The following is a 24,489-nucleotide window of genomic DNA, read 5'->3' as shown; positions in this document are numbered from 1 at the left end:
CGCATGGTCCATCCGCCTGATGGTCATGAGCGCTGCCTAGCGTGTTTGGGCTTTAATCACACTCAGGCAGCGCTCGTGGATGAGTCATGTTCTCATTGTGGGAACATGACCATTGCGGTGTTAAGATCAAGACTCAATGACCTCCATGGAGGTAGAGTCCCCTCTGCCACACCCCAATCTATCTCCTCCTCGAGAGGGGATACTTTGGCTGGTGGCCAGGGTGATCTGAGGGTTACGGTGTGGAACAACCCGACAAGTCTTCCTCGGGCCACACCCCCCTGCACATCGCAAGCCGTGGAAGTTATGGGTGAGCCTGGTTCCTCTCGGGGACCCAGTGTCTCATTCGGGGCTCCGGTGGATGATGCAATGTCACTCACAGCATCACAAGGCGGGCTGGATTCCTCTGGGGATGAGGATTCAGCTGAGTTGCCTCCCTCGGGAATGCCAGTGTTGTCCGAGTCAGATCCAGAGCTGACGGCTATGCTTGCCCGGGCAGGTGAGAGCATCGGTTACGAGTGGCACCCGCTGCCCTCCCCCGAGCGCTCAAGGCTGGATGATTGGTTCCTGGGGCGGCACGTGCTGGTACCCGTCAGCACCCGTCCCCAGTGCCTTTCTTCCCGGAATTGCATCAGGAGGTCACCAGGTCATGGAAATCCCCGTTGACTTCTCGCGGCCCGGTGGCGTCCTCCACCTTCTCTGCCCTCGACGGTGCGGCGGCCAAAGGGTACACTGGGGTCCTGATATGCGGGTGGCTGAGAGAACTTGGTTGTTATATCTGCGCTGCAGAGAGCTCCCTTCGAGCCATTGCACTCAGTCGAGCTAAAGTACCTCTCCATGAAGACGGCGCTCCTGGTTGCTTTGGCCTCCAAGAGGGTAGGGGACCTGCAGGCATTTTCGGTTGATGCAGCATGCCTGGAATTCTGGCCAGCTAACTCTCACGTCATCTTGAGACCCCGGCCTGGATATGTACCCAAGGTTCCCACCACTCCCTTCAGAGATCAGGTGGTGAACCTGCAAGCGCTGCCCTTGGAGGAGGCAGACCCAGCCTTGGCACTGCTCTGTCCAGTACAAGCCCTTCGTGCTTACGTAGACAGAATGCGGTGTTTCAGGACCTCAGACCAGCTCTTTGTCTGTTACGGTGGGAAGCTAAAGGAAAAGGCTCTCTCCAAGCAGAGGTTGTCTCACTGGATACTGGACGCCATTGTCTTGCTTAACAGGCACAGAGCCTGGTTGGTCAGCCCTCGTGATCGGTTAGGTGCCTCCATGTGCATGGTTCCCCGGTTGGGCAACCCCCACATGTGTATTTCCACGCCGAGCACGTGTCTTTTCCTCGGCAAGACTCCTCTTGCTATCTCGAGGTTGCATAGCTCAAGACACTGGAAGACAGCCGCAGTAGCGAGATTAGATTGGAACCCCCATTTCGTCTGTCACTGACGTAACCCGTAGTGACCATAAATATCATATATAAACGCTAGATGTCTCGTGCGCACTGCTGGCCAATGGAGGTCGACGTCCGCACGTGGCGGCCATCTTGCCACAGTGTGCTCGCTCACTCGTTTAATGGTGCATGTACTTTTAAATAACCATAACTTGCTCAATTTTCTACCGATTTTCAAACAGTTTGGTTTGTTATAAACGTCAGAGATGTAGTTATGACACTGCATACATATGAATAATTATAACATACATGTTCAAGCATTCGGAATTATAGCCACGTTAATAACGTTTGTAAGAAACCAAACCGTTTGTAAATCCGTCAAGATTTCAGCGAGATAAGAGGATTTGTGTGCATGCTGATCACTCACCTTAATTCACAGCTTCACTGTGACAAGATGGCCGAACGGTGATGCCGGAAGTGACTGCGCCATAAGACATGTAGCGTTTATATATGATATCTATGGTAGTGACTGCCTGAAAGGGAACGTCCGCATGCCACTTCCGCTGTACTGCTGAAACGGCCGGGGCACACGGTCTCGGCTCCTCAGCAGGTAACATAATGCGAGATAGCACTCTCGGCTCCTTTTTATACCATTGGCTCGTTTTCTAATACTCGAAGATGATAGGGCTCTCTAGCGAAACCCCCATTTTGTCAGTCACTGACATAACGTCTCCAGGGAACGAGGGTTACATATGTAACCGAGATGTTCCGTGAACACTCTCCACTAGTGTCCTACACTAGCGTCTTATCTCTCCTTCTGCAGACACCCTTAAGGGATGGACACATGGACACGGACACACACACACACACACACACACACACACACACACACACACACACACACACACACACACAGCTGGAGATACAGAAGCAAAGTAAATAAGAAGAAAGAATGATAGAGAAACAATTAAATTAATCTTAAATGCTCATGATACAAATCATCCGAAGTTAACAAAATGTGGCCAAAGTGTCTTTACTCAACTGTCACCACCCTGGATGCTTTCAGAAAAGCTTTTTTTTTTTTAGGTCAGCAATTAAATGAATCAGTGTTTCTACCCTATAAAATTCAAAATCAACTAGTGAAATCTAATCTGGATTAGAAATACATTTAGACTTATCTTTAAATACAAGAATGATGAATTAGTTGTATTAATGTAGCTGTTCGTCACCAAAATAAACCAATATTTTTATGTGCTGGCATCAAGGGATGACTAGTTGGGAGGACTGACTCCCATTCTTGGGGTTACAAGTGCTAACTTTCGGTCTCTACAAGTGTTCCAGTATATGTTATTTTAACAACAGACTGAAGGGTTGTGACTTCCATAGACCATATGCTTGACTTAAATGTGCATATTTAGGAGTTGTTTTTGAAAACGCCATCCTACGAAGCCCTTTATCAGTTGCACATTACTGCTGACACATATCTTGTGTATTTCAGCACTGCATCCCAGTCACCATGGTGATCACTGGCCCTGACTCTATTCACAGTGCCTTGGTCAGACTTTGTGATGAGCAATTGCACAAAAAAAAAGGGATTTCATGAAGGAAATACTCGTGCTTGCAAGGCTGCAAAAGATTAGTATTATAGTTTAGACAAGCTTAGGTTTTAGTCAGTAGTTGCTGTGTCATGGCATTCAGAACATCTCGTGTTCAGTCTCACTGCATGAGAACCAACACATGCATCACGGTTCTTTCAGTTTAAAGATGCAAGAAAGAAGGGGCCAATTCTATATGTGAAATAATGCAAGGCCAATCATAATTGAGCATGTACATATTATAATGACATCATCATTGTTAAATCGATTGCAATGATAATGGAAGCATGGAAACAAATTTTAAGTGGTTCGGGCTGAATAATTGTAGAGAAAAAGAAGAAGAAGAGGAATTTCAATACAGTGTTCACCTTGCAATCACTGTAATAACTTGCATTGCTCAGAATTATAACTACGCACATCTTTTCATGTAATATTACACAAAAAATATGTTTAACACTTTTAAAGAGAAGTAAAACACATTGCCACATGTTGTTGTTCTACTCCTCTGAATGAACTGGAATTCTTCAGCTTTTTCACATTTTAAAGAACGCTTAGAAAATGTCAATAACACAAATACAGTTGTAACCTGTAAACAAATCCCTCCAAATACATACAAATTTTGATCTGTAAATGGAAATATCAATGTTCTTTAACCACAGACATTGCAATTTAAGTACAGTACATGCACAGAACAGTGTAGGCTATATATCTTGAATCAAAAGTGGTGGTTTCAGTAGCCGTTTTACTATTGAATTAGTATTTCACTAGAAGCCTTCTGGTTTTTATTTGCACAACAGGTTTCGAGAGTAAAGGAGAGGGCAATGGAATAATGCAGGCGTCATTTATAATAATTGGGATTCATGATATGAATAATAAATTATAGCTGCTCCTTCACTTGTTTTTGCTTATTACTGTCATTATTTATACCTGCCACTGCAAATAATCCAATTGATCATCTGGCCAAAGAAGCATTCATCTTCAAAAGTTTCTGTGAGGGCAATAACCCAAGACAGTTTTGACAATAATCACTGGTGCACCAAAAACAACCAAATAACAAACTGGCACAAACACACCAGGTAAGAGGAGACCTTTCCAGCTGTGGTTTGTGTGTGCTCAAATCAATATGTGCTGATCAAACATTTATTGTTACAAAAAGTGTTTCCAAGCACTGTCATGTTTGTTCACGTCATTTTAGTTGCCGTGCCTGTGTCTGCAATAGTGTGCATCGCTTTTGTGGTGGTAGAGATTGAGCAAAGGTAGTAGTACCAAATTCCCAAGGTTTTCCCTCCTCCCTTTAACATGAGTATCCCCGTACACCATGGGTAATTTGAATAAACTGTCCTCCAAAAGTCTGAGAATTCAAGGTCTCCTGAAATACTCCAGGACACCTTTGCGCCGCTCCGCTCCGCCCTGGCCCCCACCTCCAAACAACATGTCCTCTTAAAATATTTAATTGGACGCAGTAACCCCCTGATTAAATAAAAATGCACTTTGAAGACAGCAATATGAGCCCAGAGAGTAATCTGAGAGAGAGAAAGAGAAAGTAAGAGAGAACGAGATCTTCAATTACTGTGCCGAAACCATGTCAAGCTTTTCTTTTTTGATTCAATAAAATAGGCCTTAAATATTCAGGAGCTGTTTCTGGGACTAATGAGTCCTCTCCTTGAGTGACATTATTCCAGTGGAATGAAGTGGTAGTGTGAGGGAATATTTGAGGAGGTCGGTGGATGCATTTCTAATGGGCTTTAATACTAAACCTGGGTTCCCCTCGGCTGAATCCCTTGCCAGGGAGAAAAAGAAGAACCTTGAGATGGCATATGAGCTGAACTCCCCAATGACATGGCATACACTACCATTCAAAATGTTGGGAAAAATGTTACAATTTTCAAAAAAAATTCAAAAAGAAAGAAAGACAGACAGACAGACAGACAGACAGAAAGAAAAGAAGACAGAAAGAAAAGAAGACAAACAGTCAGACAGAAAGAAAGACAGACAGAAAGAAAAGAAGACTGACATACAGACAGACAAAAAGACAGACAGAATGACAGACAAACAGACAGAAATACAGAAAGACAGACAGAAATACAGAAAGACAGACAAAAAGAAAGAAAGACAGACACAAAGAAAGACAGACAGACAGACAAACAGACAGAAAGACATACATACAGACAGACAGACAGACAAACAGAAAGACAGAGAGAAAGAAAGACAGACAAACAGACAGAAATACAAAAAGAAAGACAGACAGACACAAAGAAAGACAGACAGACAGACAGACAGAGAGAAAGACAGACAGACAGACAGAGAGAAAGACAGACAGAAAGAAAGAAAGACATACATACAGACAGACAGACAGACAGACAGACAGAAAGAAAGAAAGAAATAACTCTATTCACTTTTATTGTCTTTAGAAAAGGAAAAAGAAAGGAAAGACGAGGAGCACGAGGAATGGAGACGAGCGCAGAACGGAGGACAGGAGAAAAGAGGAACGGCTGTAAGTTCTGTGAATCGATTGGTGCAGGAAAAAGCCTGGGCTCTAATGTGTTGCATGTGAAGGATTTACTGTGGAGCAGAGCTACTGAATCAATGGTGTAGAAAACGCATCATTAGGACACAGTCCCCCCCCACTCCATACTCCCAAAGGACCCAGAGACAGTATGAACACACACTACAGTACATGCAATAAATACAGCTCCACACTCTTCCAACACCCATTCAACACCATGTGTGTTAACAGTCTCACTAGTAACTCATTTACTTGTTTGTTCACACAACCACACACACATGCATTAACGCACAATACATAGGGACTATAAACACAAACCTACACATGCACAGACATCCGCTGGGACAGCGGCGCAATCGCATTCACGACACGACAATTTTACATTTATGCTCATGAATACATCTTCACATATCCGATACATACCGTGTAACACTATAAGGCAGGTCTTTCAATTTCTCTTTACCTTCTTTTCTCAAACGCACACACTGCTTAATTCAACCAAGCCTTTTTGAATTGAATTTACATCACCTTTTGGACAGATAATAGAAAATTCAGTCGTGTGGTGTTCAAAAGTGGACAGTCAATTACATCCTGGCTCTGTGGGGCTTCACCGAAGTATCACGGATAAGCCCGTCTGCCAGGCTCTGAAATACAAGAACTGAAGGTTGCACTAAAAGAGGGTAGAAAATATCTTTGGCTTACCAAATATAGTATTGTTAGAGCAAAGATGTGAGGGAGTGTGTGTTTAATACCGAGAGCTTGTTAGCGAGATGTCATGCAGGAAAGCAGTAAAGTCAAGGTTTACGTAAATGTGCTGCCAAGCCACGGGACTAATCAAAACCAGTAATGTGGCATTTCACAGCGGTTTACAAATCAACGTCCTTCCCACTGGCAGGGTCGGAGAGATGGGCAATGCTACGAGTGGGCTTTAGCCCTGAAAGTTTTCATGCACGACCGTTTCTGTCACTAATAAAATCATTCAGAGCTGCAATCTGGTCTATAAATCATCTGTAGAGAAACAAGCCAAACTTTTGACTTTTGGTATATTCTGCAACAAAGTGAAAGCTCATTTAAATGATTGTGCGCACTTTCAGTTCTGCAGACAACCTTTTGACTTTTTGGTCAGATCCATCTAGATGAAGTACTGAATATTTCAAAGGCATAACTCTGATAACAAAGTGGAATGTACAATTGCACTTGAAGAGTTTGCAAATTCAAGACACAAGACTGACCACTTGAGGTTCTTGCAAGTCTTTTATTAAGACACAATGCCATGAACCTTGCGATATGTGACAAATCCAGAGAATAACCGACATACATTACACTTCAAAACTTTGTCAGTTTAAAAAAAAGAAAGAAATGAATACATTTATTCAGTAATAATGCATTAAATTGATCAGAAAGTGACAGTAAAAACTGTCTTATGTTACAAAACATTTTTATTTCAAATAAATTGCTGTTCTTTTGAACTTTTCCTGAAAAAAGTATCAATACTGTATTTAACAGCACAACTGTTTTCAACATTAATTGATTATTAATAATAATAAATGTTTCTTGAGCATCAAATCAGCATATTAGAATGATTTCTGAAGGATCATGTGACACTGAAGACAGAAGTAATGATGCTGAAAATTCAGCTTTGGCATCACAGGAATAAATTAAAAATATATATTAAAATAGAAAACAGATTTTTACAATTGTGATAATATTTCACAATATTACTGCTTTTATATATTTTTATCAAATAAATGCAGCCTTGGTGAGCATAAGAGACTTCTTTCACAAACATTTAAAAATTGTACCGACTCTAAACGGTAGTTTACTGTAGGCTATATACACAATGTGCGTTGGACTACGGAAAGCTAAATGGGACAGAGTTTTTCTATTTTTTAACAACCATATTTTGAAGTAAACACTTTGAGAGTGTCTGAGACTGAGATTGAAAAGGTGAGTGGGACTTTTTAATTGTAGCCCCACTTATATTTCCAGTATTATCATAAAAATTACAGCTAAGTAGATTTCAATATTTATTTTAAAGTATACAGGTGTTTCAAAAACTACAGCATTTTGTCTCTGAGAAAAATTACTTTTATACCTACACTCATTCTTACATATATAATTATCTATGTCTAATGTCTAACAATATATATACACATACATCACAGTATTCAATAGCATTCTGTGATGGAAATGGCATTTTAAACATTTTTGGAAAATAATGGCTGACTCTCTTGTTAAGTCTATTTTCATAGCTAACATTTAAGGCTCCTAAATAACCACAATGAAATAATATTTTCACACAAAATTGATGAAAAATAATAAAATCTATACAAAAAAGACATTTAAAAAGTAGGAAAAAGTAAATGATGTTTTAATGTTACCTTAACATAACAAAATACAGTTGAAATATGTTATTTTTAAGAAAAAAATTAATAAAATCAACCCTTGTGACATTAAAGTGGCTAAAGTTGAAGAAACGGCCCAAATATAAAGCATACATTGATGGATACCTTTCTTTAAGTATTACAGACATACGCATCCACAGAGGTCCGGCTTTTGAGACGTACCCAAGATCCACCTGCTAGAGCTGAAGCGCAGACAGACCAGAGAGCAGAGACCGTCCTGCCGAAAGCGAGCGAGCGCATGGCAGGGTGACTGGCCTGTCCGTCTGCACCTCTCACCCTCTCTGTCCCGTCCTTGCATTGACACCAGCAGACACAAACAGCTCCTTAATATTCCCCCACGGTCCTCTTGTCTCATCCCGTCAGTGTCCCGCTGTCCTCCTGGCCGCGTGGACAAAAGGGACGGGACGTTCCGGGTGGAGGACATGAATCATTATGCTTCCTCTTTCCGGGACCGCTCGCATGCCCATTGATTCTACCGACTTAATTGGCTTTATTAGCCAAGACGGGAAGCCGGTGAGGGGCTTCTGCGGCGTCTCCGTCTGCACCCCCCTCTCCTCCTCCATCCTTCCACCCAGTCCTCCTCAGGAGAAACCCAGCGTAATTGTTTTCCCTCTATCTTCTGTGTCATTGTCGGATGGGTCCAGGGGGATTATTAGTAACCCTGGGTCCCTCAATAATTCATCCTAAGCTATTTATACACAAATGGAGAGTCCTTTAAACTCTCCCTCAGTGAGCTTATCTACTGTTCAGATGGAAAGAGAGAGCGAGAGGGAGGGAGAGAATCCAAAGAGATTGTAAAGGGTGCAGAGAGCGAGTGAGAAAGCGAGGGAGAGCGATGTGTACCTTTTTTCAGCAGAGACACAATGACCTGTTTCTCCAGTGTTTTCGAGTTTCAAGGTGACGCTGGCATACTCTCTCCCTTTTCGCCTGCCAACCTCAACAAAAGTGCCATCTCGGGAATACGCTCGCTCACACAACGCTCATTAATGGCTTCTAATCTGCCAGCTTTTCTACCCATTTAACGCAATTAAGACGTTTACTAAAGCTAACATGGACCGGCAATCAACTCCAAGGACACAGCAAACGTGCATAATAGGATTTGTAAACAGACAATGTTTTATCAAACGCACGCTCGATAACGTTTCCAATGTGAGCGCGGCCCAGACAGGAAGTCAAGCTGACTCTCTGCAGGAAACAGAGCATTATGGCTGCTCTCCTAAAATCCTGCACATGCACACAGACGAAGGCCCTCGCGGCTGCTTCACGCTGATACCCATGTTCCTCACTCTTTTAAAAAGAGGACAGCTAAGCTGCTCAGGGTGAGGAGGCCCACGGTTTCTACAATCCTCAAAACTCGTCATATTTATCCGTTTGGCAGAGCAACCCTATGCTATCTTTCTCTCCTTGAATAAGTAGGACTGCAGAGCTTCAATTTCAAGTCTTTTTCTGTGAATTTAATGCCCTCGGGCAGGGCATCCGAGGTAGTGTAGCAGCGTGCAACTACACGTGGGTATGACATGGGAATTAAAAGAGAGAATACTTTGCACAGACTATAATTTGCCTACTAAAAGGAGCATTGTTAGCCAGTCATCGTTATCAGTGTCATCAAAGCCTGGGACAATATGGTTCTCTACAGAACATTATGGCTTTGTAATAATGTAGTCTGCTACCTCCAGACAGGTCTAAATATGTCTGCATCGACTGGAGGTCTCCAGGGAATTGTCATAGTCATAGATTGAAACTAACGAAAGACTCTTTCTTAAAAAAGAAAACAAAACAAAAAAACAAATCAAAAGTACACTGTGTTTATTTCTTAAAGATGAAGAGTCTAATATTTATACCAGTAGAATTGCAAAAATAATTTTTTCCAAACAGAATCAAGTATGATTGTAATTTAAAGAAATTCATATAACTGTAACTAGAAAGCCACAGAACGATAGATAGAACGAACGAATAAACAAACGATAGATGGATAGATAGAGCAAATGATAGTTAAATGGATAGAACAAACAAACGACAGATAGATAGATAGATAGATAGATAGATAGAACATCCTATAGATAAATGGATAGAACAAACAAATGACAGATAGATGGATAGAACAAACTAATGATAGATAGATAGATAGATAGAACTAACAAACAACAGTAGATGGATGGATAGAACAAACAAACGATAAGATAGATGGATAGAACAAACAAATGAATGATAGATAGAACAATATGTAAATAAAATAATAGAACAATATATAGATAAACAACAGATAGAACAATAGAATGATAGGGTGTGGCCAGTTCAAATTCCAACATAAACAAAGACATGTAAGTCACAAATATTTCATTATATTATAGTAGATGTTTTACCGGTAGCAAATTATTTTAAGAACGCTCTTAAAAAAAAAAGTCACAGGTGAACTTAATTAACTGAATTAATATTTTATTCTTTTAGATGAATAGGTATTATAGACATCTCTTGGTTCAATCTGAACCCTGCCAAAATAAACGAATGAGCTCTTTTTTTGTGCCACCCTGGTGGACCCCACTGACCGGGCATCTCGAAAGGGGGGGATAGCGCAGTAGATTCACTGGAGATTATTATTATTTAAAACCTCTGCTAATAAGCTTTGCCATGCTGGGAATGGGCTGGTGGGGTGAGGAAAGGGTGATCTCTGGGGCCATTAAATTGCAAATGAGTGATGATGTGCTAGAGAGCCCAGCCCCCCCACCGATCACGAGCCACTGCTGCAGACATAAGGGCCTCTCATACACCTCATCCAACAACAGACCCAGCTGGGTCCACTGGATACACAGCCAAAAGCTGCACAGGGTGTCTAGTCCCCCTACACTTCCCCTTTCCAGTCCTCTATGTTTCAAGCTGAAAGTTATTACCCTGAATGTCATCCACACTCACACTGTATATTTAAAATAAAATCCACATCCTTAAAACAAACAGTGTTTTTAATTAATCAGGCTGGCCTGCGAGAATTCAACAACAAATTCATGTATTCAGTACTGCACTGTCAGATCTGCATGGGTGCGAGTAGGCTCATTTTTAGCTCCCGACCGACTGCGACCCTGCATTAGAAGGTCGTTCTCTGTCCGAGGCCACAAAATAGTGCTTAAATCTTTAAAACCGTCACCTATAAATTACTGCAAAGGACAGCGGGGTCAAAGCTCGGCGTGGAAACCGGCCAAGAGCCATCAATCTGCGGTGAGGGTGACATCTGTCTCAGGGACTCCCCTGTTCTCTCTTTCTGCCCGATTCCTTTCTCTTTTATCCAACCCCCTCCCTCCCTCGCAATCCATCTTTATCGCGTTCTTTCATGCTTTCTTGCAAATGAAGACCCCCCCCCCAATAAACCCAAACATATTAAAATTCATGAGCAAATGTTATGTCGCACATATTTCAACGGAGGGGCTTCTCAAGCACCCAGGCTTTTCGTGGCATCACTTTCAGTGCAGGTTTAATGCCCATTTTGGGCATGAAATACAGATTTTCTGCCTCAGAAAGTGGGCTCTGCACATTTTAAACTGCCACAGAGACTTTCACAGCACGGTTGAAATCCAAGCTGCAACTTTCAGACTTCCATTCTGGAAGAATCTGAAGATTCTTGAGTTTATTCCCAGCAGCATTCTGCAGTCTGACCTCCCCTATTTCTCTCTCTCTCGCATTCTTATAACTTATTCATATATTCTCCTAATTCCCAAAACAAACCTTAAAAGATGCCTGCAATTGCTCCAGCTTTCTCACATCCAATTGAAATGCAAACTTAAAAAAATCATCCCATGAATTAAAAGTGCATTGACAGCCACTCCAATGGCAGTGGATTAATGAAAAGGTTTGAACTGGACCCTGACCCTCATAACACTGAATTTATTTTTTGGTTTTCTGATAGAGTGAAAAGACAAGCAAAACAACTTTTTTAGTTCTGAACAGTTCTGAACAAAGCTTTTGTAAGGTTTTAATCTTAAGATAACAGCTTTTGGGTTCCGTAGCTCTAAGCTGTAAGAAAACACAGACAAAAAGGTTATTGATGCGCAAGCAGTCCGGTTGGTCTTTAAACGTCTTATGCCGAATGAATTTCAGTCCAATAAATATCATGACATTAAAATCCTATTTACATGCAATAACACTGAGTGGGAAAATCACTAATGAGGATTTATTTATTAACAATGCCTCAATAAAAAAAATCGTATTCCCCCATGAATAACAAATAGACTGTTTCAGTAGACGTCAAGCTAATTATAATCTCATAATGGTTTAATAGGGGGTTGTTCCAGAATCATTACGTGTTTTTCTTGGGGTACATGAGCGCCGTCAAATCACTTTTGTATCAAAGGATGCTGAGAATCAACAACAAAAAGATAAGTAGATACACACAGCTTCCTTTGAATGCTATACATATACACTCACGCATATACTGCCGCATACATAAACATTGCAATCTCCACGCGCTGGAGTCGGCCGGTATCATATCACCATCTTGATCTGCTCCGACTGCAGGCAAAGCATATCCTCCACCCTCATGTATCCCACAATGCCCTCCTGCTTCTCTGAAAACAACTAGTTTCCATACATCCTCTGTTTTATATCAAACCCTGCATGATAAATCTCAAGACAGCTCAGCAAAAGATGGTACATTAGCATAGGTACGAGAACACCTTTTGTCTGTATATACATACTCTGGTAAGTCCTCCAAATAATAAAAATAAAGATCGATGGCTGTTCTGACATGTAGCTCACAAAACAGCAGTTCTTAATGCACTGTTGCTTCTGTCATAAAGAAAAGACAAGTTATGCTTAATATAGCTAATCTATTTGACTATTCAATATGACATAAACAAATGTTGGTTCAGTCATGTATAATAAGATGAGAAAATATAATATATGCAAGCCAAAACATCAAGTACCAGGATGTTTTTAGCTACCACATACGCTTAATACACACGCAGGCTGTTGTTTACAAGGAAATGGTGAGTGAGTGTTGTATAAAGCAAAGACCCATTAAGGGCCCGTAACTCTGCCACACTGTGTGCACTCATGCTATCACTGACCCATGGAAAATTGTTTCATTTGTTCATTGCAGGATTTTAAATACTACTGCTTCCTGCAATGCATGCATGGAAACTCAAGTTCTACACTTTGGATCCGTAAGTTTAACGGCTGTTTATTTGTGTAAAATGCGCTCAGTAGTACACCTCACAGCCAGGTACACACATCTGTGAAAGAGATTTTCACAGAATTGGGACAAACACCATTCACAAAGTTTGTCTACACATCTACTATCCCTTACATAGAAGCTTTTTTGACACTGAGGCTGGATTTTGAAATGTCAAAGCTACTCTTTGTTTGTTTTTTATGCATAATTACAAGTAACTAACCCTAAACTAAACCCTAACCATAACTCTATAGTAAGTACATGTAGTTAATTAATATTACTCAGTACTTTTGTTTAAATTTGTCTTCCATCTGAAAAGATGTGAACCAGGACTGTAACTGGTGTACACCTCAAAAACAAAACAAAATAAAACAAATAAATAATTTGTGTTAAACATCTGGCTAAAGTTCTCATTTGCCAATAAGAGTGTGGTATTCTCAGCTCCATTTATCATATTTCAACAGATTTTTCTTAAAACAATCAATGCATATACTGCAAAAAGGCTTTCTAAACCTGCTCATAGTCAAACAACCAACAGTTAGTCTAACAACCAGGTTCATTGTAATTGTACATCTTCAGTGTAGCCCTATTTACAATCCGCTATAAAAAGACACAATGATGATTAACAGTACACAGCCTCTTCATTCCTTTCCAAATAGTTTGCTCTCTTTTTCTCCTTCTTATTGCTCGTTTACATCAAAAAGTAATTAAAATGTTGCTTGCTTAAATCAGTCCATACAGTGAAAATGATCTAAGCTATTACCTAGGCTTTTAGTTCTCTACCTCACCATTCTCTGCACACTAATTAATGGAGTTTGAAAACAGCATCATTAGACTAACAAATAGGTAACGCTTCACATAATGAGAAAAAAAGAATTTAAAATAAAGGGCTTCGAAAAAAAGAGCACACGGGTGTATTTTTAACAAGACGGATGCTATGTAGATTCTCAGATCGCATCAGGAACGCTTAATTAAAAAAATCATGTTAAATTACAATGACAATGGTTGGTGTTATTTTTGTATTTTTTTTAATGGAGTAAAAAAGTTTCTGAGGAGAATATAAGCAATCATTGGTCTAAATAGGTTATAGCTTATAAAAACATTGTAATACCTGGAGAAAGTTTACATTCCCCCCAGAATTACGCAACCTGCATTCTTCCTTCTTTGCTCATGGGCAAACACAGAATTTGAACCAATCACATAAGACATAATGTTATGTGACAAATCGCTCTGGAACCATAGGGAATCTAGCAGGGATTAGCTACTGACGTAGTGATGTGAAATGAAGCAAATGAGAAAAAAAGGTAGTAAATTCACAATTTATTGTTTGCAAAATTGTCTATTAATGGAAATATACTGAATATAAAATCAACTGCTCTTACACATAGATCCATTTTTCATTAGTTGAATCATTAGTGTTAGATTACAGCTAGAAAAATGGAAATACAGTATACTAGATGATAGCCTGCATTTCGAGGCAAAAAAGCTTCTCCAGACGAAACTGAGGCAATTTGACTGACAGCTCTGTTTTCTTTCTGTATTGTGGGCACTTTGACACCTTTTCTTAGTCTTGCCTAGACAGCAGTGCACATATCACTCCTAAACCCTTTAAATATTTAACACACACACACCACAATAACACTTAGATGATGCAACTAGTTTGAAAACAGAAACTATTAATTTTGCTAGAGTTGTTTCAGAAACTGCAAGGCTTCGGAGGTTCTTAAATCAAAATTGTGATTTTACAGGCAGGGCGAGATGTGTGCCGCAGAGGGGGGTGTGGCCTCGGGCTTTTCATCCGCACAGTTTATATGAAATTACAGCTAAACCTTATAAAACTTTTAAGGCTGAACCCAGTTTAGCCCTGCCTTGCTCTTCGAGTCCCGCTATTTAAATATATGAAAACACAACAAGGCCATTACGCCGGACATAAATCTTGCAGGATAAAATTTTAGGAAGCCTGCAAAAGCTGCGCAGCGTAGCATATTTGCATAGTTTTCAATTTAGAAAGTAAATCGCCTCCGCCAAGCGGCATTACTTCCAGTTTAAAAGTTCACACAGCTATCTGACAGAGAGTTATGGTATATAACAGATGAAATTCATGAGATGAGTGTTTTGGGATTAGCTGTTGCGCATAAACACGTCTCCATTCTGTCCGTGCGACTGAAAGAACTGAGACGAGTATTAAAGTGCCCTGAGGTATGAGAAAATGGCTACGTTTTGGCCCAATTCAGACAACAGGGTCACACTAGCTAATAACGACCACCGCAAGGTTAGGACTGCTAGACAGGTCCTCTATCCTGTAGAACTCCAAACCTGTGGCCAACACATGCAGCGTATCCTTTTCCCTCTCTTTCATCAGCAAGCCATTGCTCACCTTGAGTAACTATCTTTTCTTTTGATGGCCGACCTCTGTTGCATGGCCTCAAATTACACTGGACAAAAACAGTTTTGCCACCCTCTTGACTGTCTGCCTGAAAAATGGGCCTGCTCTCATGGATGCGTATTTACATGCATGTTCGTGCCACCAGTGCTACTTGTATTCAATGCTGCATTTTGAGAAGGCGACCTACGGACAGCGGCGACCTATGCAGTGACACGTCGACTCACTCATAAACAAAACAGGCGCATCGATCACGCGCCGCAGATACCGCACTCGAAGCGGGAGCTTGTCTGCGATTTCTCGGCAGGGATGAGCAATCGGAGACTAGAGGCTTGAGAGGATTTGGGATGGGCCGAGGCTAGGAACATCTGCAGATCCAAACGAGCTAGAGAGGGGGAAAAAAAGAGAAACGCTGTGTGTGCAGATGATGCAACAGCAATGCAATGGTGAGTCCAGGACGCGAGCTGAATTAACACCAAGCCGCAGGAGGAAAAACCCAGCATTTCTCTTTCTCCGGCAAGGACATCCAATTGTCTTTTGGAAAAATCCTGCCCAGAAACTCGGGTTTAAGTTGCCCAGAAACAGAATTTTCCTCCCCGTTAACACAGTCTCTCGATAACACGTCAACCCAACGGAAAAAAAAACACATTCGTACTTGTACATTTTTCAAAGAGAGCTTGTTTGGACCTTCGAAACACAACTGTCTAGAAAATAAAAAGCACCTTACACATTAATTTAGGGTGCAATTCTCACTATTAACTAGTTGCTTACTAGCATGCATATTACTAGGATATTGGCTGTTAGTACTTATAAAGCACACATTAATACCTTATTCTGCATGACCATATTTTACATCCCTTACTCCTACCCAATACCTAAACTTAACAACTACCTTACTAACCATTAATAAGCAGCATTTAGGAGTTTATTGAGGCAAAAGCCATAGTTAATAGAGAGAACTGGACCCTAATCTAAAGTGTGACCAAAATCATTATATTTTTTTTTTTTACATCTTCACCCCTCAAACATGGAAGCTAGCTGTGAGCTACAGCTAAACAAGACAATGCAAACGATCTCAATCTCAGACTTTGCAAGCTGGGAGTGATAGTCATTCGGTGCATGGCGGCAATCTCCCCTACGCTAAAAGGCGTGCAAGGAGAAGATGTTAAAGTCCGCAGCATGTTTCCTGTAGCTGCTGGTGACCAGTACAAATGGCCTCTATTAGCTGTGCTGAGTCACGCAGAGCAGCCAAATGAAAGTGCTGGTGAACGGAGGACTCAAGAACCCCCCCAGCTCAGGCCTGCATGCCCCAAGTACCCGGTTTTCTCCATCTAAATCTCTTACACTGTCAACTTCTCTTACTCAGTTTAAAACAGAAGCCCGTTCCTGTGCTAAACTCTCTTTTAGTCTGTTTTCATCCATCTTTTTTTGTTTTGTTTCTCCTCTTCTGCTCTCTTTTTCAATCCATCACTCTCCCAATCTCCATCCTTTAGCCAGTGTTGTAGCATTCGGCTCTTTCTCACTTTCTCCCGAGAGACAGGAGTCTAAAGACTAGATAACTGATGTACAGAATCATTACTTTGGCTGCTCAGGCATGAGGATGAATGAAGCACCCTCCACTCAGTGTCTCATTAGAGTCTACACGTAAAACGCATCAGGCTTTATTCAGTCATCTCTCCAGATGCGTATCAAGCATGGCGAAATCAAATGTATGCCCACACGCCACGTCTGCATATCAAAAACAAAGCTCAAAAAGTAGACCATATGCATGAGAATAATGACTATCAAAAATAGAATTCAGCAGCATAGTACGAAAATCCAGCGTCTCCTCCTACGTGCTTCTTTATAGCATCAAACGCGTTCCCTCTCCACCTACACTCATCACAACTTCAAACGCTCACGCTTCTCAACGATGTTTGCTTCTGGTGTTTACTTGCACAACGCGGGATCGTTTTCTTGACGATTTTAGATTCTGCTGAAAATGCACAGCTAGCAATTAAAGGCGTAGTTCCACCAAAAAGGAAAATTCTGTCATCACTTACTCAACTTCATGTCGTTCCAAACCTGTATGACTTTTTTTCTTCATTGGAATACAGAAGAAGATATTTTGAAAAACATTGGGATCCAAACAACATTGGACCCCATTGACTTTAAGTGTATGGACATTTTTCACAACATTCACAAGAAAGAAAGTCAGACAGGTTTAGAACAACAAGAAGGTGAGTAAATAATGACAATTTTCAGTTTGTGTTTGGATGTGATCTCAACCATGCCGCTCTCTCAGTCTGTCATGTGAATATCTAACCAATTACCTGCAAGAAGCAGAAACTGTCTTTAAGTGACACCGATATTTGCACTGAAAAGCTTGAGGTTCTGGTTCCGTTATCCTAAGACCCCAACTGAGAGCATTCAGGACCTCATCTCAGCATGGAGTGTAATGGTAAATCTTGAACGATGTGTGTAGGAGGGTAAGTGAGTGAATAAATGGATGACAAAACCCCTTCTAGCCTGTGAATGGAAAGAAAAATCGCATGATTGGAAGAGCAGAGACGGCAGAGACATGCAGCAGGCTGGAGGAGGTGATAACGTGTGAAGAGAGGAAGTGGGTGGAGGTGGTGATGGATGAAGGGCCAAGATGGAGAACTTCCTATAATGATGGAAAACAAAACAATGCGATCATGTTAATGATCAAGGAGGGCAGACTACTGTAGGAATAGAATATTTATGGAGCTTTAAAAAATAGTAATTTGTTTGAAAGGCACTCTCAGAAAAATAAAGTACTTTTAGTTGTTGCTTGGAAGCTTTTAGTTTGTAACCGAGGCAGATCCTTTAACGTCCCCATGAAACCAAAATTGACAAATCTTATTTTGTAGTGTTTAATTTAAATTATTTATCTGTGCATATCATTATTGGCCACACTTTAGATTAGGGTCCCATTAACACTATTAACTATGACTTTTGCCTCAAACTCCCAGTTACTGCTTATTAATGGTTAGTAAGGTAGTTGTTAAGTTTAGGTATTGGATAGGATTAAGGGATGTAGAATATGATCATGCAGAGTAAGGCATTACTGTGTGCTTTATAAGTACTTATAAACAGCCAATATCTTAATATGCATGCCATTAAGCTGATGGTTTATAGTGAGAATTGGACCCTAAACTAAAGTTTTACCTCATTATTTTTTAAATGCATGTGCCCTTGCAATCTTTAATCAAAAACATTAACGTTCCTTCCTCCTAGCAAAGACATTTCTTCTCTGATGACATGTTCACCAATGATCCCTCCACTCCAGGAACCTGTCACTCACATGAGATCGCAGCAATTAGCAAGCAATGACCCAATCAAGTCCCGCCCTACATTTTTTGTTTTGTTTGAGAAGCCGTTTCACTATGTCACAACAGGGGAGAAAAGACGACTGCAACTTCTGACTAAAGGGAAAGTTCGCCCAAAAATTTGAATTGTTTCACCATTTATTCACCTCATTTCATTCCAAATCTTTTAGACTTTCTTTCTTCTGTGGAACTCAAAAGAAAATATTTGTAAAAACTTTTGGGTCCAAAGTGACCTTCATTTTATGGAGTCAAAATATCTGCTCAACAGAGGAAATAAATGCATACAGGTTTAGAACCTCATGAGGGTGAGTAAATGATGGCAGAATTTTTTATTTAAGGTGAACTTTAAGGGTACATATTAGCACTTTTTAAGGGTGCTGCCCTAGTGACAAGGTATTACTGTTCCTGAAAGTGAAGGGAAAGGTCAGTTATAAAAAAAACAGCATATTAAGTTCTTGAAGCAAAGAGAGCTCCAAAGCGGACAGGCTCCAGCGTACTGCAGGGTACGGAGAGAACGGCACTGCTGCCAAAGGGAAATAGATTTTGAGAGACACTGACGCCAGTGCTTATGTTGTGGAGAGGGAGTGAACGAGTAACTAAACTCAGTCGTAACATGGAGCCAAGCAGGCCTGACGACCACACTAGTGAATACGGGCCCTGCAGTGGGGGATGGGTACAAAGGACCATATATTGCAAAAAGGAGACAGTTCCTAGAATCAGCCAGCATGACTCCCCATAGTTCACAAGCAACATGATTAACCACTGGATGGGGAGTACTCCAGCGGTGCTATTAATAAAAGATAACCTCCTACCCTCCCCAGATCCGCTTCTCAAAGCCACATTTTTGCTAGGCACATACAGAGGACAGCTTTGTTTACTACAACGGCGGGACTTCATCCCTGGGGCTTGGGTAAGCAGCTTCTTCCCTCGACTCCCAGGGTTGGGTGGGTAAATTAGCCACTGATGTGACCCTAAAGCCAAACAAGGTCCTCTGGGTTGGGGATCAATTAGACAAGCCTGTGAAATAATGACACCCCTGGGAAGATCTTCCTAGGGAGACCCCCTTTGGACTCTTGGCTGAGGGCTTCAGGAATTGATCATTCTGAACACACCACAGGTACAATACTTCAGCAGTTATTACCACACTGCAGGAGCAAGCGAGCGCACAAACAAGGCACAGTTTTGGCTGAACCTAACCGGAGACGCGAGTTGCTGCATATGACACCAACTGGCAAAGAGAAGATAAGCATGCCGGAGGTAATTATAGTTCGGCTTCTGTTACTTCTAGAACACACCACACTGAAATGCTATTGTGTGAACTGTCACCATAAATTAATATTTTATTGTGAAGCAATAGAACAGGAACAATCATGGCTACACGACCCCAATTAAGAGGTTACTGGACAGACCCTTTCAGTACAGATCCCATCCTTGCTCATAATGTTCTCTTTCATTGTCTTGACGGCTGCCATTTACTTTTACTTCTCGCACAATCATATTTAGACAAAAGACACAAGATAATAGGCTACTTGTCTCAGATAGTATACCAGGGAGTTTTTGTTGTGCACACAACACGATCTCTAAAGAAAACTAATTGGCGGAAATGTTTATAGAGGCTCACACACGCACGAGTAAACACACGCATTCTTTTTTTTTTATTGTGGTGGGATTCTTTCCATTGGCTCCTATTTTTTTTAAACTGAGCTAATAATACTTAATACATCTCAAAGTTTCTTTTCATACATTTTCATTAAAATATTATTTAGTATGTTAAATAATTAGGACCATTTGCTGGAGCCCGCAATGTAAATTTTTAGGCTTTTCTTTCCTTGTATATCTAGTCACCACAATGTAGGTACCCCCCCCACACCACACCACACACACACACAGAGAGAGAGAGGAGAGAGAGAGAGAGAGAGAGAGAGAGAGAGAGAGAGAGAGAGAGAGAGAGAGAGATAGAGAGATGGAACAAGTTAAATGGATTTATTTATTTATTTTGATGATTAACAAAGTGATGGACTTGTAAGCGAGCTGGACCTCAAGACAGCTTCTACAGAACTCTACAGGGCTTTTAACCCTGGGTTAATGTCTTTTTCAACACTGTGTAAAGACCAGTTTTAACCCTGGGATAAGCACACATTCCACATTTGCCATTTTGGAAGGGGACCCGCTTCACTTTTATCCCTGGGTTATGCTAGCACCGCTTTATCGACACAGTACGACGCTACAACGTTATGTCGAGATGTTTATCAACAGACACCAATCACAAACTGCCTCAGTGCATAACCTCATTAAATATTCATGCCCTTTGTACAGTCGCTGAAACTTTCACGCGCCGTGTTTAGTCTCCTCGTCTGAGGGGAAACAGTTAAAAATGTCGAACAGCGAGGGCAGACGCGTTAAATGGAGAGATGGAGATTAATTTTGCTCTATAGTGACTTCTCACACAGAATAAGCAGTTATTAAACATGTCGCGGCAATATTTGTAAGGCGTTATTCACCTTAAAAATATTCAAGAACGTTAAGGTTTACAAATGCACAACGTGGAATCTTAAAACTTGACAACCCAGCATTAACAACTAACTCAGAAAGTATGAACATTGTGAAATAGAATAAGATACGTCAATTTCAAGAGTAAAAAGCCCATACCCATCTATCCCTCCCCCGCCACCCCATCCTCAAAATAGGATCGCGTAAAAACCGCTAAGTAGCCTACCATTTGCCTTCTGTTGCTATTTATCAAAATTCGCTTCGTGTTGGATACGGAGCAATTCTAAATCAATACTTAACTTTCGTAGTAAACCAATTAATGAATTATTACCCAACATATTTCATGTTAAATTTATGTATGCATAAAACAGCCAGTACATCCAAGCCTGTTGTTCATAGAATTCGATTTTATGATGGAAACGGAGGCAAAGCAAATCAAGACATAGTGACAGGAATAAAATGTGAAACTGCTATCGCGAGCGAAACGTACCTTTGTGCATGCCAGTAAAGCGGTCTTTCAGGACTGTGAGCTCGTAGATCTTGCCAAATTCCTCGAAGAGCGGCCGGAGGTCCTTCTCGTCCAGGTTGCGGGGTATCTGTCCGATGAATAGTTTGATGGCATCGTGGTCCTTCATGGGAATGGTGGCGCAGCTCGCGGGACTGTGAGTGTGGCTTATTCCGTTCACGAGCCCGTTCGTACTGGCCGCTCCTCCATGCACCGCGGCGTCCACCTGTCCGTTCGTTAAAGTTGCCATGTTCACCGCGAGGACTTTCAGCTGCTACGCCTTCTGAAGTGTTTCAAATGACGGGATGAGACGTCCTACTGTGGTTTTCGCCGAAAATGTACAGATGCAAACACCTACCATTGAACACAAGTCAAATATCAAACGCGTTTGGTCGTCCAGGCGGAGGCGTGTTTCCTTGTATTTGTCCCTTACTACTCAATTCATTCATTCATGTAATAAAAACGAGAGAAAGAGAGAGAGAAAGAGAGAGAGAAAGAGAGAGAGAGACAGACCGTGAGCGTTCGCTTTACCTCCGTTCCCCTCGCCCCTGCTTCTAGCTACCCTTTTATTTTTTGCATTGAGAAGTCGGTATGGGTGTCCTCCCGGTTTAAACCGACAGGGCTGTCTCAAACGCGCTCAGTGAAGTGGGGAGGAAGAGGAGAAAAAGCAGCTCCCTTTATGTCACACGACGCTCTCTCTCCCCCTCTCGTCGTTGTATAGTAACATGGTATGTTCCGCCGAAGGAGAGGGACTATAAATAAAGAAAATATCACATTTACACGGCTCTTTGTGCGCTGCCTTGTGAATGACGCACCTTCTGAATGACCAATCTGTTTATATAAATAAAAAAAAAAACGTGTATGCAATGGTTTTCATACGCACTCCAATGCATAATGTTCCCCTGTGTGCATTTTTCGGGAAAGCATCAAAGGATTCACCCAAATTCGCTGTAAAGCGCAGAGGGAGCTAATGGACAGCGACAGTGCTGAAACGCTCGGAAAGTGCAAGGACAAAAACAGCCTTATGCATGCAACCTTTGATAAATCCTTTGAATGTTGTTATTATTATAGTTATTATTAGTAGTAGTACTTATTCGTAAAAAATGTATTTCGCTGAATGAGAAGCAATGCTTCTTTTCAAATGCACGAGCCAGAAAGAGGGCTGTGAGCTCCTCCGCGCGGTGTGTACGGGCAGGGAGGCGACACGTGTGTGTGTGTGTGTGTTCAGGAATGGGGGTTATAAAAATACAAATCTGTATCATAGTTGGTTCTCAATGAGGAACCTTTAACCCATTCAGACCCAGTGTACATTCCAGTGAGCATGTTTTGTAAGATTTTGGCTCAATGCATTTTTAGATTGTGCTACATAATATTTTTTTTTCTTGCTCAAAAAACGTATTTTGAAATAAGGTAGAAAATATGGCATGATCTGAACAAGTATAATATCACACACGCACACACGTTGTGTTTTCATGTTATATGGGGACTTTCCATAGACAATGATTTTTATACTGTAAAAACGGTATATTCTATCCCTTACAATAACCCTACCCCATCACTGAATTTTTACAATTTCAAGAAACATCACTTAGTATGATATATAAGCTGTTTTCCTCATGGGGACCAAAAAGGTCCCCACAAGGACAAGGATATTGCCATGTTTGTGGGAACATTTTGTCCCCAATGTCTATTGTAATCGACATTACAAACAGCAATTGAAATCTTATCATAAAACATTTTTTTTTTTTATTGATTCTCACTTATGGCTACTGGCTACATTTAGAGTAGAACTCAAGCATAGTCATATTTTTTTTGTCCCTGGAACATAATTCAAGAGCAACGGGTCAATAGCTGACATTGGAAATTCAAAGTACTCTTTAGAGAGATTATGTATAGTTACATCTTTTCACTTAGACCTTACTTTCATTGGATTTCATCAGTTAAAAATGCTGTTGAGAATGACTAATACAGAGCATTTGCTTCAACAATAAACTCTCCCTTCTTTTATCTCACAAAAAACAAAGTGTCTCTTCAATTTAAACATAAACTCCATCAATGAGTCTACAGAGATCTGCTGTTCTTTCTGATCAGGAAAAACAACCTTGATGTAATGAAGACTGCTTGGAGGTTTGAGTGATGTCTCCAAACATCTAACCCGAACCCTGAACACCTCTAAAATCCCACTTATCCACGATATGAACCGCTGTTGACAGTCAAAGCGTGTATGCACAAGTGCAAACGTTGCATGCAAGCTTCCAATTTCCACACCAGAGCACACAACCACAGTGTTTTTCATGCTGACAATGACACACCACTGTCGAGACCAAAGCACCTGCTCATAATGATGGGAAATTGTAGGCTGCCTCAGAGTTCCTGCTGAGCACGAGGCCCACGGAGAACAACAGGCGTACATGTGTTCGGCACCGGCACAACGGCAGGTAGGAGCACTCAAGCGAACTCAAAATGGAGGAAAACAACAAGCCACTTTAGATGAGGCCTTCTGAAGGCACTGAAAAGCCGATGACGTAGCTGTTTAGAACAGTTGTTCTCAATTGGTTTCGCTTCAGAATTCAGATTTAGCACTTGAAGTTGCGATCCAACACAATACTAAACGTAACCTGACCCATGAAGAACCTTTAAAATTCATAGAACCTTTCCACTGCACAAACGGTTATTTGAAAGAAAAGAAAAGGATCTTAAAAATGCGATTTTTCTTAGTGTGAAAAATCGTATAGTC

General features: G+C 41.1%; 1 protein-coding gene across 6 annotated transcripts in view; it reads right to left on the bottom strand.

Moving 5' to 3' along the window:
• celf4 (CUGBP, Elav-like family member 4) overlaps positions 1 to 22,335 on the bottom strand; it is an 89,684-nt gene extending 67,349 nt beyond the window's left edge. For all 6 annotated transcript variants that reach the window (XM_084136880.1, XM_084136876.1, XM_084136879.1 and 3 more), the window contains exon 1: positions 21,738 to 22,335. In XM_084136880.1, the coding sequence (XP_083993006.1) occupies positions 21,738 to 22,002 (265 nt within the window). In that variant the 5' untranslated portion in view covers positions 22,003 to 22,335. The remainder of the gene's footprint in view (positions 1 to 21,737) is intronic.
• Positions 22,336 to 24,489: the final 2,154 nt, after the last annotated feature.

The sequence above is a fragment of the Abramis brama genome, assembly GCF_963993115.1.
Source record: "Abramis brama genome assembly, chromosome: 15".
Taxonomy (NCBI): Eukaryota; Metazoa; Chordata; class Actinopteri; order Cypriniformes; family Leuciscidae; genus Abramis; species Abramis brama.
This window is presented reverse-complemented; position numbering and strand designations above follow the sequence as displayed.